Genomic DNA, 15,842 nt, shown 5'->3' with positions numbered 1-15,842 from the left:
AGAGGAAGGAAATTTCCTCCTCTGGTGGCTCTGATGGTTTTCTGGAACTTGGCCCAAACTGGCCTTAAAGCAGGGCCAACTGGTTCTCAGGACCAGGAGGTCGTAGCACAGAAAACGCGCATCCTTATATGAAGGAGACTACCCCACTGCTCTGCAAGGGAACCCCAAATTTGCACCCTCAAATATATAGTGAGAGGGGGTTAAGGTAGAGAGGATTGATTTCCTGAAACCCCCTGGCTTCCCAGATGATAAAAACAAAAAAAAAGTGAGAAATTATGCAGACTTGCGTTACGCCCCTTGGCAATGGATACCCAACAAAAGGAACAATTCTGAGATGGTCTGATGGTGTCTGGGGGGAGGTGGTAAGCTGGAGAAGGGGGAGGCAAAGTGGGGCTTCCATGCAAGGGTGGGAGGGTGAGGGGGTGGGGTGGTGGGGTGATGGTAATAGGGTGAAAGGGTAAGGAGGTGGGATGGTGGGGGTGGGGTGAGATGGTGGTGGGGTAAGGCATAAGGTCATGGTGGGGTGGGGGTAGGGAGTGGGGTGGTGGGGAGTGGGGTGATGGGGTGGTTTCTGGGGTTGGAAAAGTGAAAGCTAGTATGCTTGGCTGGAGTTTAGGTACTCATTCCTCCAAGGGTTCACACCCCTTCTGGCCATGGGCCAGGCCCTGCGGGGAGGCAGAGACTGCAGTACCACAGGGATGGGAATGGTTTCAATGACTCAGGTCCATCCTGCCTGAGGTAACTATGCCAGCAGCCCCACCCACTTCTCCCCAGCCTTTCTGCTCACTGCCCTGTGTTCACAGGACATGGTTATTATGAGGAACAAACTCTGTGTGTGTGTGTGTGTGTGTGTGTGTGTGTGTGTGTGTGTATGTGTGTACTTAAGGCTGGCAAAAAAGCTTGGGGGAAGAGAAAAAAAAGCACTTGGCTAAATCCAGGCTTCTGGGTAAATAAGATTTAATGGTTTGAATCCTCTCCAGAATTTCTTTTTGTTTGCCCATGAGCAGGGGGACGAGCTGGGTATCACAACAGGGCTTAGTGGGACCTCTTCCTGCTGTACTGCCAAACTTTTCAGGTGAAGGAAGTCTGGAACCTTCTACATCGGGGGTTAGGGGAGGGAGCACACGACCCAAGGAGCAGCTACTTGGAATTATAATCTGCACAGACCGGACATGGCTCTCCAGGGTGTCCTCTCTTCCAATCAGCAGGCCAGAAAATTAACCAATGGCAAACTCTCTCTATACTTGGCCTTATGTCTCCTCTGCTCTCAACCCCTTTAGGAATCTCTCAGCTTCAGGTCTATGGCCCCATCTATGATCTACCCAAGGATGTGATAGAGGGTATTGGCCGGTTTCATACAAAGTAGATGCTATCGGTTGCAGAATTCATGAGTGCTATTCCAGGACAAGTTTTCGACCCAGAGGTAAGAAAGCCAGGGGGGATAGGGGTGGGGCTGGAGCGATGGCTCAGTGGTTAAAGGCACTGACTATTCTTCCAGAGGTCCTGAGTTCAAATCCCAGCAACCACCTGGTGGCTCACAACCATCTGTAATGAGATCTGATGCCCTCTTCTGGTGTCTGAAGACAGCGACAGTGTACTTATATATAATGAATATATTCTTTAAAAAGAAGGAAAGAAGGCCACGTGGTTTTATGGAGCACCTGCCTGTCCTCAGTCACTGTCATAGCTCATAGAAGACCACAGTGGGAGCCAGTGGCTGCTGATGCCTCAGCCTGACTTAGTGTGTTTCTTCTCTGCTATTTTTAAAAATAGATACACACACACACACACACACACACACACACACACACACACACACACATACACGCTGTAACTGTCTTCAGACACACCAGAAGAGAGCACTGGATCCCATGACCATGGGGCTGCTGGGAACTGAACTCAAATTTTTCTTGGAAGAACAGTCAGTGCTCTTAACTGCTGAGCCATCTCTCCAGCTCCTCCTCTGCTATCTCTCTCCCCATTTAAGATGAGGCCTTAGTTGCTTGTGTCTGGATTGTTCTACTCATATATACAGCTCCTGGGGTCCAGGGGCCCTAATTCCACAAGGCTAGATCTACATGAATAGTTATTTTGCTTTGCACTTGGGACTTGGCCTCCAAAAATTAACCCCCCTCCCCATGAATCCTCCCATCCTACATCACCACGACCATCAGCCACCCTCAGCCGTCTGGTGAGGGGCCAGGAGTCTCTGGTTAGCCAGACCTTGTCCTGTGTTGTTCTCACCTAATCTTCCAATTGTTGGCCATACTGGGAAACATACTGAATATAGCAACCATCCCCATTAGTCTGAGATTGTAGGAAAATTGATTTAATCAGCTAAGGAAGTCTTTGTTTATACAAAGGACATTGAAAAAAAACCAAAAAACCCAAATAGCTGCAGAAAGTTCTAGATGCCCTTCCCCTGAAAAGCAAGCAAGTGCTGAGGGCAAAGGTCCCATTGAGTCCTTTTCTGGGCCAAGGTCCTCGCCTTGCTGAGGGATGACTAGCAGGCTAGTGTCTTAGGGTTTCATTACCATGAAGGAACAACAGAGCCACGGTAATTCCTGGAAAGGGAAACAATTCATTGGGGCTGCCTTACGGTTTCAGAGGCTTAGTTCATTATTATCATGGCAGAAAGCATGGCAGCATGCAGGCAGACTTGGTCCTGAAGAAGGAGCTGGGAGTTCTACATCTTGATCCTTAGGCAGCCAGAAGACTGTCCTTCCCAGGCAGCCAGGAGGAGGGCCTTCTTGGCACTGGGTGGTGCTTGAGCGTGTGACCTCAAAGCCCAACCCCACTGTGATTCACTTCCTCCAACAAGGCCACATCTACCCCAACAAAGCCACACCTCTCAATAGGGCCACTTTGCATGGGCCAAACATATTCAAACCACCACCGCTAGCAACCTCTTTTCTGGGTGTTGGTAATGGAACTCGAGTTCTATGAAACAGCAGCCAGTGCTCTTTAACATTGAACCATCTATCACAATCCCATCTACTCTACGTGAGACAGGGTCTCTCACTGACCTGGAACTCACTAAATAGGTTAAGAGGGCCATCCAGCAAACACCAAGGATTTACCTGTCTTTAAAGCATGTGCTCTTGGGACTGAACTCAGGCCTTTACATTTGCAAAACAGGCACTTCACAGGAACTCTCTCCTCCAGCCCCTAAGCTTCTCTCTCTCTCTCTCTCTCTCTCTCTCTCTCTCTCTCTCTCTCTCTCTCTCTCTCTCTCTCTTTCTCATTATAGGAATGGTTGTGTATTCCACAATCTACTGCATGCCCTATAGTATAAAAATGTCTCCCTCATATACAGACATGGAAGTACAGTGGAGATTCTAGAAAGATCCATGGTGTTTCTCCTCTCTCTGGGTGGGATGTCTCTCTTCAGGGGCCTTGTATGTTCACCTAGAAGCCCCAGACTCAAGCCTTTTTTTTTTATCAGCATAAAACCAAGTGGTGTTGTCTCTAGCTGACCATACAGGGACCATCCACCTGCCCCCTGTGCACACATCTTACTAATCTTGGTGTACCTCAGAGGAGTCTGACAAAGGAGAGTGCTTCCATTCTTAAACACTTCCCAGAAAGCAGGCTCTGGGCAAGAATCCACCTGCTGGTGAACCTTGGGAGGTCAGCTTTCTCTCCAGGTCCAACCTCACTTCTCTTCCAGACTGACATGTGCATCCTAAAGAGACCTTTGGATGCCCAGTGATTAGTGAGCTGCATTGAGCTGTATAGGACCTTGATGTGGGATAGCCCCATGTCCACAGATGCTTCTCACAAATAAGAGAGGCAGAGATCCCTGTGTATTGGTGGGGGCAGAGAGAAAAGAGCCACTGAAGGGCACATTGCAGTTCCTTGAGGGAGGAGGGTTTGGGCCATGTAAGAAGGTATAGGAGTCTTGGCTCGACAGACACTCCTACCAGAAGTGAGCCATCTCTCCCCTCCCCCTCTTTTACGCTTAGGCTCACACCCCTCTCCCTGCACAGTGCTTCTTGCTCTGACATGACTGATTCTACAGGTTGATCATCCCAACCTGTGGATCTTCTTTCTAGGAAATGCACGCACCTCTACAAGGTACCACTTGTGTGCCTTCTCAACTCTCCTTGCGCAAAAACGGGCCCTGTATTTGAGCAAGATGGCTCATAATATAATCTGGGGTGAGGGTCCTTGGGGGAGAGAGAGAGAGAGAGAGAGAGAGAGAGAGAGAGAGAGAGAGAGAGAGAGAGAGATGGTTGAGGTCAGAAACCCCTGATGTGGGGAGCTTTGTGCAGGGTGGCTCAGTTTTAATTGAAGATGGGAGCTCTGGCTCAAGGACTTCCTGGACTCCGGGTGGAGAATGTCTGAGCATGTAGTAATCCCAGAAGGATATATGCTTCCTTTCAGAGATGTCAAATAATGGCGTCGCTCGGGGGGTCTCCTTGGGGCATCTAAGCAGGGCCCGTGTGCTTCTCAGATGTCTCAGCTAGTGTGATGCAGATGACCCTCTTTCTCCTTTTCTTGTCTTACCCTTTCTCTCCATCTGGTGGTTCTTGTCCTCTTGGGTTGGGCTGGGCCTTGCTTTCCTGGCTGCATACCTCCTTAAGCTCAGCTCCCTGAAAGCGGTCCAAAAATGAGTCAGGTGTCCGGTCTTCATGGCGTAAGTGCCTGGCGGCCCACGCACGAACAGAGATGATGAGGCGTGACACCCTGGAAGGGGACAGGAGAGAGTAGAGAGAATAAAGAAAAGACCGCAATCTGGGCGCAAGGGGCCAGAAGAAGCAGAGGTGATCACTGGGGTGAGTCTGGGGGCCCAAGGCTCAGGCTTCTCTCTCTACCAAATCCTTTTCTCCCCCTCTCTCCTTTCCCTCTCCAGGCAGAGGCAGATCCTCACTGATCAATCAAACCTTGTCTATATCATGCCCTTTCTACTCTCCGGTGGCCTTGCTTCTTCTAATGGGACATCAGCAAGAGTTTCTACTCATTAACCCTTTTGCCCAGAGCGGATCTCTTGTTTGTTAGGATTGCTAGGTGAGAACCAGATAGCACAGTGCCTCAGAACACTTGCTGCTCTCCAACAGGACCTGGGTTTGGTTCTAAGCTGGTTACAATAGTTTGTACGTCCAGTCTTAGGGGTCTGATGCCCTCACGTGAACTCTATAGGCAGGAGACACCCACATGTGGTGTGATATGTGTGTGCCAGGCCAAACATACACATAAAATTAAAAATAAAGCCTTTGAAAAATTATTGCTTAGCATAGGAGCAGTGGAAGTATACGATCCTTATGAATTAAATGTAAATGTTCCCCATAGGTTCCTATGTTTGAACACTCAGTCTCTAGTTAGTGGCACTGTTTGGGAAGATTGTTCTCAGGTCTGGACAGCATCCCCTCCCATCCTCTGCTAAGGGAATAGAAGAAAGGTCATCCCCGCTTCACCCCCAACTCCAGCTCCAGACAACTGAACCACTCCTGATTCTGAACAACTGACTGCCCCACTATGCTGGGGTTGGGTTTTTCACTCAAGGTCGATTTCATTCCTGTGTCTGTGATGTGTTATCAAAGAAAGCCATGGATGGGGGAGGCATGCAGAAGGCACAAAGGTCATGAGGATCTACAAGGAAAAGAAAAGCACAGCAGCTGCCTCCCTAGCATCTCCTCTACCCCCATGGCCCAGTCTCTACTGGCTACATGGCTATCCTGAAACAGTTCCCTGCACAGCATACCCAATGTCTTTTCATCTGCACCATCTTGAAGATGTTCTCTTCTCTGCAACCAGAGACACAAGAGAGCACTTCTTACTAATAAAAAAAACACCGGAAACCATTTCAATAGTCAGCTACAAGCAGTTCCTTAAAAACCAAGGCAGAGGGCCTGGGGGGATAGGTTAGTAAATTAAATTCTCTGAAAGCGTGAAGACCCCAATTTCAGATCCCAACATCCAAGGAAAAGCTAGCAGGGAGGGTATGTGTCTGGTGTCACAGACAGGAAGACTGCAGGAGACTAGTGGCCATGACCTTCAGATTCAGTGAGAGACGTAAGGTGACCAGCAGCAGAGACACGGTAGCTTTTTGATCACTGATTGTTGAAGAATGAATGGAACCTGAAAGTCCCACAGTCGTACTCTGCCTGGAAATAAGAAATCTTCTGAAAGCTCCATAGATTCAACATTTTATAAAGTTGGGGGAGGTGTGAGTGAAACTTTTTTTGTTCCATTAGAGAATGGATGTATCTTAGCCAGGGTGTGTATTTCTGCACAAAGCATCATTACCAAGAAGCAAGTTGGGGAGGAAAGGGTTTATTCAGCTTACACTTCCATATTGCTGTTTATCACCAGAGGAAGTCAGGACTGGAACTCAAGCAGGTCAGGAAGCAGGAGCTGATGCAGAGGCCATGGAGGGATGTTACTTACTGGCTTGTTCCCCTGGCTTGCTCAGCCTGCTTTCTTATAGAACCAGGTCTACCAGCCCAGGGATGGCTCCACCCACAATGGGCTGGGCCAGGGATGGTACCACCCACAATGGGCTGGGCCAGGGATGGCTCCACCCACAATGGGCTGGGCCCTCCCCCCTTGATTACTAGTTGAGAAAATGCCTTACAGCTGAATCTCATGGAGGCATATTCTGAACTGAGGCTCCTTTCTCTGTGATAACTCCAAGTTGACACAAAACCAGCCAGTACACCTAATGTCTATCACACACACACACACACACACACACACACACACACACAGTCACTCACAAACTACATACCATACAAACATAATGCACACACACACAGTCACTCACATACCACATACCATACATACATAATATATACATACATACACACACATCACACACAGACATCATCTACACAGATCATACGCAGACACCATACACATAAATCACACACAAACATCACACATACACACACTACACATAGATACCACACACACATCACACATACAGAGTGACAAAATGTATACACATATCACACACACATACACACATACACAGAGAGACACCACATTCATGTATCACATGCAAACAGACACACAGACAACACACACATCACACACAGATAAACCACACACACACATATACAGACCCACACATACAAACACACCACACACACGCACATAACACTCCAAAGTAGAAAAATGCTCTCTACAATTAAAACTATGATGAATAAATTATCTATCTGTTCATTACCTGTTTATGAGTTTGTCTGTTTATTTGATGGTCAGTTTAACTAGAAGCAGAGATGGCGTGGTCAGAGAGCAGTAGTTTGGGTTTAAGAAAATGACTGGAAAGTAATGAATGTGGTTTTTGCAGAGCTCCCGCCGGGAGAGGGCTGGCGCCGCTCTAGCCATCCACACGGCCAGTATTGCTAGAAGCAGTTTCAAATAAAGCTCAGAAAGGGGAAATGGCTTTCTTCACGTGCTCCTGTCTTTACAGCCAGGCACAGGTGCCCTCAGAGGGAGGCAGAGCTCGGGCATTTGCTATTCTGCTGGGCGCTTTTGCAAAGACGCATGTTACAGAGCCTAGAGGAACCGAGGAACCTCCCACCACAGCTATTTCAGAAAGCATTGTTCTCAGTCATCGCTGTGCCCCCCCCACACCCCGGGTTCTATCATGGCCGCCCAGTCTTCCGTGGTCTCCGTTGGCTTTTCTTTGCATTTCCCCACCACTGAGAAACGCTCAGTGTTATTTATTAAAACAATTTCAAGCCTCTTCATCCTCAACTTTTCTGAGCTCAGAACGGCAGGCCAGAGCGAACTGAACTACTCACTGTTAGATTTTAGGGGGTTTGGCTCCTTCTTCAAACCGTCAGCCCTATCTGGCATGCAGTCTGAGGTATCCCCACATCCTTTCTGCCCCAGCCTCTCTATTCTCAATGAAGATTGTGCAAAGTCAGTTACCTGGCTGGTCCCTGGCTTGTGAATAAACTCCGGGCAGATCCAGACAGTCCTTGGGTCTCCATGGCGATCCCCTTGCTGCAGTGTAGATGTCTCCTCACATGGTGAGTGAGACCTAGGAAATCAAATATGCAGCGTGCTAATTGATTTCAAGCTCATCTACCTCCTGGATGGTCAGCAGGGAAGACACCACTGCAGAGTCTCAAACCAGAGGACTGATGCAAAATCTTGATTCTGGAGATAAAGTGACCTTTTCTTTTATATTAATTTATTGTGGTGTATATGGTATGTAGGTATATAGGTATACATGCGTGCAATGTACCTGCTGTGCAAGTGTGGAGATCAGGGGACAGACAACTGTGGGAGTTGGTTCCGTCCTTCCACATGTGTGTCCCTGAGATTGAACTCAGATTCTCAGGCTTGGCAGCAAGCTCCTTCACCTTCTGAGCCATATTGTTGGCTCAAAGTGAAACTTCCTTTATAGCAATTCCAACCAAGAAGAGCAGCTTTTGATCAGTTACTGTACATGAGGCAAGTGACAGAAGTGAGCCAGCAGAAAGTATTAGCACAGTCTCCATCGAAGACAAGGGCCGGGGGATGATGGTGGTTCCCAGTACCTGTTGTCTTGGACCATAGTCGATATTTCCATCCGATGCTACCTAAACCAAGATCTTTTCCTGTCCTTGTAGCACTGACTTCTGTAGTCAGTCTACCTTCTGGAAGGTAGCCTCCTTTCCTACCCTGGATGTGGTTTCTGGGCAGTTATGTACTTGTCTGTCAGTCTTCCAACCATTCTGGATCATGACATGAATTTGGCCTACCTCTCCAAGCGCAGTTAAAATGATCCGAACAGTGTTTCCCAAACAAATCCACTCGCCCTTTGCCCAGCCACAGAGCCGTACACAGAAGCCGCTCAGTGCATTCAGGGAGAACAGTATGAGCTGATGGGGTTATGACCTCACTGTTTGGTTTGGGGACAAGGCACTGAGGCACATATCTTACACACCAAACCAGACCTGGCCTCCAGGTTCTCCCAGAATCCCCCAGTCCCTACCTGGAATACCCCGCCTCAACTTTCCAGCCCCCAGAGACTCTTCCCTATATAATCCAGACATTCTGCTCTCCTCCCCACTCTCCTTCTCTCTCTTCTTTACCTCTCTCTGTGCATGCCCCCCCCCCGCCCCACCCCTGTCTCTCCCTTCCCATGGTGACTTCCCTGGCTTCTTTACTTGGGGCCAGTAAACTTTGCTCACCCAAAATCAGCTTCCCAATAAACCTGCACTCTCTCTCTCTCTCTCTCTCTCTCTCTCTCTCTCTCTCTCTCTCTCTCTCTCTCACACACACACACACACACACACACACACACTGAATTGGCTCATTTCACCAGCAGCAGAGAAAAAACTTATTACACACCTTGACACAGAGAGACCTATGTTGTCAGTGGAGCCTGGTGTCTGATGAACTGCCTAGAATAAGGAGGGGGGATGTATCCATGAAGCACCACCCCCCTCCCCTCTTTTAAACCCACCCTGAGGCTAAATTTGACCAGTGTGATTAAAAGCCAGCCAGGCAATGTCCCCTGAGGATCTGCACTGCACTTCCATGTGACTCTAGAGGAAACCCAGCAAGACAAATTAATTCCATCACATGGCCTGTTCCAAACTAATCGGCTTTCTTAACGAGATGGTTGGAGCAGGAGGCAAACATTAGCTTCAGGGAAAAGCTTTGCTCCCGGCGGTGTGTGATTAAAAGTCAGAGTCCTTGGATCCCAGGCACAGAGTCTTTTCTAGAAGCACTTGTCCCACAGCAATGAGGGATGAGGCATGTGAACAGGTGGGGACTCATTTCCCTGAACGGTCAGGATTGCCACCAGGCACCCCGTCGTCCCAGATGCCTCCCAGCAAGGTCATTTTGCTGCTGGGAGCACGCGGGTTTAGACAGCTCCATCTACTGTGTGGCCGGCTTCAGTGACGGTCCCCTGTCTGTGTGTTCAGGCCACAGATCCCGTTCATTATCCTTCAGGTTCGAGTCTTCCCTGATCACAGCCATATCTCACTGTGACTATGTTCCCAGGTCTAGCTTGGCCATGTAGAGAAATGGAGACCACTTGACGATTAATGGGGTCACTCACCTCCCTAAACTTAAGTGTTATGATCTTCAGAAAGACATTTTGTTTAAATGTGCACTCCTGTGGTGGTTTGGTCATTGTTCTAATACTCTCACTCTGGAAGGCACGCTTATGCCCGGAGGATGGGGGGAACATTTTCTGATGTGAATTCAGAGATCTGGGGAGGCCGTTTCTTCCTGATGCATCTCCTCAGTTGCTTCATGATACCTGGAATTCTGCTGTTGATTATACCTGGGTTTAGCCTCTAAACTTGGCAGATGTCTAGGGGGAGGCATTTATATAGAAAATCTGACTGTAGCCTTATCCCCTCGAAGATGCTAGGCTCGACGAGGGGACATAGGTACCACAGGGATCCTATCAGATGAATCCCACCAGCTACTAAAACACACCCTATGGTCTTACCATTGTGACATTCCCTGACAAGACTTCTGGGAAGGCATCCTCATTGTCAACTACATGACTGTCATTACTTCTCAGAGAAACTTAGTAAGCAATGGAAGAGAGAAGGGCAGAGCAGAGAGGAATGGAGCGTCCAAGGTGACATTTGGGCCCTCAAGAAGACACGGGCACCAAAAAGGAGAAGCTGGGTAGTCAATGTGATGGTGGGGATCTAGAACCTTCCAAGAAAACCGAGAGGCAAAAGACAGGAGGCCTGGCAGGATTTCATCCCAACTCTGGTGACAACTTCAGGATCGATGCTGCCTTTCAAGAATAAATTATTAACAGCGTCAGACTGGACCCTGGCATCCCTGATGAGCCAGCACAGTTACTGGCCCGAAATAAGCCAATTTAAGAGACAAATTAACAGTAAAAAGCAGAAAAAGATTTATTTCGTGTGGCCACATTGGGAAGAGGGACAAAGAGGTCTAGTCTTTGGGGTCCTGGCATGAAGTGAAGCCAAATGTATACAAAGCTAAGTGATTCCGGTCAAAGTACGGCTCCAGGAGCTCCTACAAGATGGTTTGATAAATAGTCAACTATGCAGGAAATCAGTTCTCGGGAGATCATCCCCCCCCCCCTCCCCGTGGCTGGTGTCAGATTTCAGACTTCTGGCTCTCTGAGGTCAACAGTTTCAATGGTGCCAACGCTAACCAGTATAATACACTGAAGTAACTTTTAAGAGGCGTTTCAGATTGTGGCATCCAATCTCTAAGTCTGTTTGTAGATGGCAGTGAGTGTTGGGAAGGCGTCCAGTGTCCCCTATTGATGGGTGAGGGCAGAGGTGCCATAAACAATAGAAGGAGTGACTTTGCAGTCTGAGTAACATTAACTCAGGTGACACGGGGACAGGAGAGCAAACACACATGACCTGCCTGCATCTGTCTAGAGAACAGGATATTATTCTTTTCTTTTCAAGCCCCAGGACTCTGAAGAGTGGGAATCCAGTGCTCTTAGGCACGAGGGACCAGGGACCGGACGCCAGTGATTGTTTAAGTGTTTTGTTCCTTGAGAAGCAGGAAGAAGATGGTTTTCTTTGGTGATAATTGCTTTGGGTTTTGCCCAGACAGCAGCATGAAGAAAAACCTCTTCTCTGTAAGACACAGACCCCTGTGCCCCAAAGCTCACTCAAAAATAGCTACACAAGGAAATTAGTAGGGACTTGGGGTGCCCCAGACCTCATTGTAATTCTCGGCAGCATATCCTGAAGTCTTTCACTCTTGCAGTTCCCTAAAAATATGCCAGATGGCTCCCAGATGACTGAGTCAACCAACTAAGTAGAAAAGAAAAAATTCAAAACTTTTGTGAGACATTCTCACATCAGCAAGGCTGGCCTTGAACTTGATTATACTTCCTCGGGCTTCTAAGTGCAGAGATTATAAGCTTGCGCCCAGGTTGAGACTATTATTTTTGTATTTTCGAAGTGTATTTTTTTTCATTCAAAGGGAACATTATCATCTTTTTTTTATGACATTCCTTTGGGAAATTAATCATTCTGATATCTTAGTAGAGAGAAAGGAAAACTGGGCTTCCAATGTGGCGAGAGATCTGTAGGTGAGGCTGTCCTAAGGGACAAAGCATTGGTAGTTCTTTCTTGCTGTAGGCACACTGATACTAAGAGGCCCATTACATGATTGGCAGCACTGTGCTCTGTTTTAGTATTATTATATTAGACCAAAGCCTCAATTATTCATTGCAAAAACTCCCCCCAAGGACTAGAATTTGAAGGCAACGATTTTGCCTTCTATGCACCACATGTGTGCCTGGTACCTGAGAGGCTGGAAGAGGGCAACAGATTACTTTGGGATTGAAGTTTCAGATTGTTGTGAACTGCCATATGGGTGCTGGGACTCGGATAATCAGTGCTCTTGTCCCCAGCTCCGTGTGCTCAGTCTTACGTGGAGAATAACTAAGTACTAGATTGGGTTGGGGAGCCCGAAAGGGACCCAAACTCTGCCTCAGTCCCTAAAGCAGCTTTACTTTTATCCAGAAGACATGCTGCGTTCTCCTTGCTGATCCCAAGGAACATTCTGGAACTCGTATACATGAAATGTTATACTCCAATGGCTGCTCAGCCCACAGCACCTCACAGCATTCCCCTTCCTCTCTGACGGGAGCCAGTGGAGACACTGTGAGTCTCCAGAGAACAAGTGTCCCTGTGCCAGCATCTCACCTGGGAAGTGAGTTCACAATCAAGTGGGAATTCATGGGCACGCATCCTCCTCACTCCTTTTTCTGCCCCTGGCTGAGGATCAGAGAGCCTGGCTGCAAGTTTGAACTGTGAAGCATTTCCCATTCTCAGAAAGGTATAAGAGATGTATTCTTCGTCCATGTGGGCCCCATTTTCCTCTCCTCAGAGGCCCTGCCATGCTTCTGTCTCACTGTCTCTCTGTCCTATGGCGTTAAATAAACTGTGTAGCCTCAAGGAACAGTCTCTGCTTCGTGTTCTCTATGGTGTCCTAGACTTTTCTTTTCTTTGGGTCAACTTCTTTGTTTGAAATAAGAACTAATGCCTCGGGAAATAGGAGTTGGTTCCCAAGGGTGGGGTGCCACCATCTGCGAATACATGTCCTTGAAGGAGCATCCCTGTCAGGTTTGGGTGTGTAGGCAAAAGAGCCACAGCACAGGGCTCATCTGATTCCGGGGCTTTGAGAGGTTTCTTTCCCTCCCAGCATTTTGGAAGGGCAGTGACGTAGGTTTGTAGTCATAGAGACTAGTGTTTGGAAGTTGCTGACCACAGTTTCTTGTGTTAGTTGCTTCATTGCTGTGTGCCCAAGAATGGCAGCTTAAGGAAGGAGTGTTTATTTTGGCTCTCAGTTCGAGGGTGCCACCATCACGAGGCATCACAAGGTCACACTGCATGGACCACCAGGAAACAAGTGGAGGCAAATGCTGGTGCTTCCATTAGCTTTTCCCTGTGATTCAGTCTGGGAGCCAACCCCTGCCAAGGTATTAACAGTGAGGGTGGAGCTCTTTGTCACCTCAGATGACCTAAACCCAAAGCTCCCTGGGCAGAGATGCTCAGAACTGTGCCTCCAGTGGGGGGGGGGGGGTTCTAGAGTCTGTTAAGCGGATTACCAGTACCAACCACCACATTTGCTACGGGTTTCCCATGGACTTGACGGGTAAGAATCCAGACAAATGAAAGAACAAGCAGGCTTCTGGGAGAGGAAGGGAGGCTTGCAACTGGGAAAGAAGAAATGGTGGGTAAGGGATGGGGAATGAGGGGCTGTCATGAAGTTAAGAGCCCCGAGTAACCGTGCGTTTATGTTCGATAGCAGGGAGAAAATTCTAGCCTTACAGGTATGTGTAGGACACTTCTACAGCGCTAGGACAGAATGACAAGTGCCATGAGTTTCTCGTGGTTTGACTCAAGCTCCCCAGCAAGAACTTAAGACCCACAGACTCCTGAGATGGCTCAGCAGGGGGAAGACACTAGTCGTGCGGTTCTGAAGAACTGAGCTTGATTCTCAGAACCCCCATGGTAGAAGAAGGGAGTAGACTCCCCTGGCCTCCACATGGATACTGTAACACCTACACATGCCCCTAATAAAATAAAAATTAATAAATGTAGTAGCCAACAAATATGTTTCCTCCTGTGTTCTAACTTAAACCAGGAGCTGAGGGGAAAATGCTGTCCCATTACACAAATGAAAACATCGTGGTGTGAAGGTCTCTCCCAGAACTGTTAGTAAGTCCTTGACTTTCATACCTGTGTCTGGATGTCACTGATGCATCTGACAGCTTGGCTGGGAAGGGGAAACTCATTCCTTACAAAGGCCCAGATCACTGTCTGCTTCCTGATCTTGCCTTAGAAATGAAGGGCAGGGCATCTGACTTACAGGGTTTCCCTGTGCTCAGAACAGGGGCTGGTGTAGAATGACAGTCCAGTACACTTTCTGGATATAGTTTTACGATAGAATTATACTTGCTGCCATTTGAGTCTTCATTTGCTCACTCTCTTAAAGTAACAAAACTTTATTTAATGTGTGTGTATGCAAGTGTCTATGTGCAAGTGTGAGTGAGTGTGTGTGTGTGTGTTTGTGTGTGTGTAGAGGACACATGAGTGCATGGGTATGTGTGTACATATATATGTGTGTATGTGCATGTGTGTATATGTGCATGCCTGTGTCTGTGTGTATACTTGTGTGTACATGTGTGTATGCTCAAGCATGCATGTATTTGCATGTGAATGTGTATGTGTGTGTGCAGGCACATAGATGTGTCTGTGTGTGCATGTGTGTATATGTTTATGCATGCATGCATGTGTGTGCACAAGGATGCTCATGTGTGCAGAGGTGGAAGACACCCTAGAATATCATTCTTAGGAACAATATCTACTTTCTTTGAGATGGTGTCTCTCATGGGCATAGAGCTGCCAATATGGCTAGATTGAGAAAGGTAAGCCAGGTCTGCCTGTCAGTCCTCCCCAGAGCTGGGGTTACAAGTACACACCAGGTTCAGATTCAAATCTTCATCTTATTAAGGCAAGCACTTTACCAGACTCAACCATTCCGTCATTTTTGTAAAGTAACAATCTGTGCCTCATTTCCATTTAATTGTGAACTTGGAAATCAAGTATTTAAATAGGGGAAAGTTCTAAAATAAGAATAATTTGGCACCGTGAGGATGAGTGTGATGATCCAACCTGACAGGATCTAGAATCCTATGGGATATGGACCTCCCTCTGAACACACCCACACCCACACCCACAAGCTAAGAAGAGATTAGCTTGTGTTAAGTGAGGGCAAGGTATGTCCACTGAGAATGGCACCGTTACCTGGCTGTGATATGGAATAGAGGGTACACGAGAAAAAGGCGAGCTAAGCATCATCATCCATTACTTTCTGTGTTCTGACTGTGGACGTGGACATGACTATTGACGTGGATGTGGGTGTGACTGTGGGTGTGGATGTGGGTATGATTGTGGATGTGACTGTGGGTGTGACTGTGGGTATAACTGTGGGTGTGGATGTGGGTGTGACTGTGGGTGTGACTGTGGATGTGACTGTGGGTGTGGATGTGGGTGTGTGACTGTGGATGTGACTGTGGATGTGACTGTGGGTATGACTGTGGGTATGACTGTGGGTGTGACTGTGGATGTGACTGTGGGTGTGACTGTGGGTGTGTATTTGACTGTGGATGTGGATGTTACTTCTGTTACTAGCTCTTTGGCTCCTGCTGCACTGACTTTCCAACCACGATGTCTATGCCCTGATCCGTGAGCCACAACAACCCTTTTCTCCCTTAAGCTGCTTTGGTCAGGGTATTTGTTCCAGAGAACAGGAGAAGAAACTAAGACAGTGCAGTGAACTGTGAGTCCTCTGGGTGCCATCTCGTGGCTGGCCGACACTAAGAACTCTTCTCCATAGTTTAGGTCATGGCAACCATGCATGAA

The 15,842-nt window shown here is 47.9% G+C and overlaps 1 protein-coding gene across 1 annotated transcript in view; it reads right to left on the bottom strand.

Moving 5' to 3' along the window:
• Positions 1 to 15,842, bottom strand: part of CNGA3 (cyclic nucleotide gated channel subunit alpha 3) — a gene marked incomplete at both ends in the record, with an annotated part of 29,861 nt that overhangs the window by 13,893 nt on the left and 126 nt on the right. The window contains 3 exon segments of the mRNA XM_080917537.1: positions 4,510 to 4,689; positions 7,882 to 7,952; positions 7,954 to 7,993. Of these exon segments, the coding sequence (XP_080773663.1) occupies positions 4,510 to 4,689; positions 7,882 to 7,952; positions 7,954 to 7,993 (291 nt within the window).

The sequence above is a fragment of the Micromys minutus genome (assembly GCF_963924665.1).
Source record: "Micromys minutus genome assembly, chromosome: 5".
Taxonomy (NCBI): Eukaryota; Metazoa; Chordata; class Mammalia; order Rodentia; family Muridae; genus Micromys; species Micromys minutus.
Note: the sequence above shows the minus strand (reverse complement) of the source record. Positions and strands in the feature narration are given on the sequence as shown.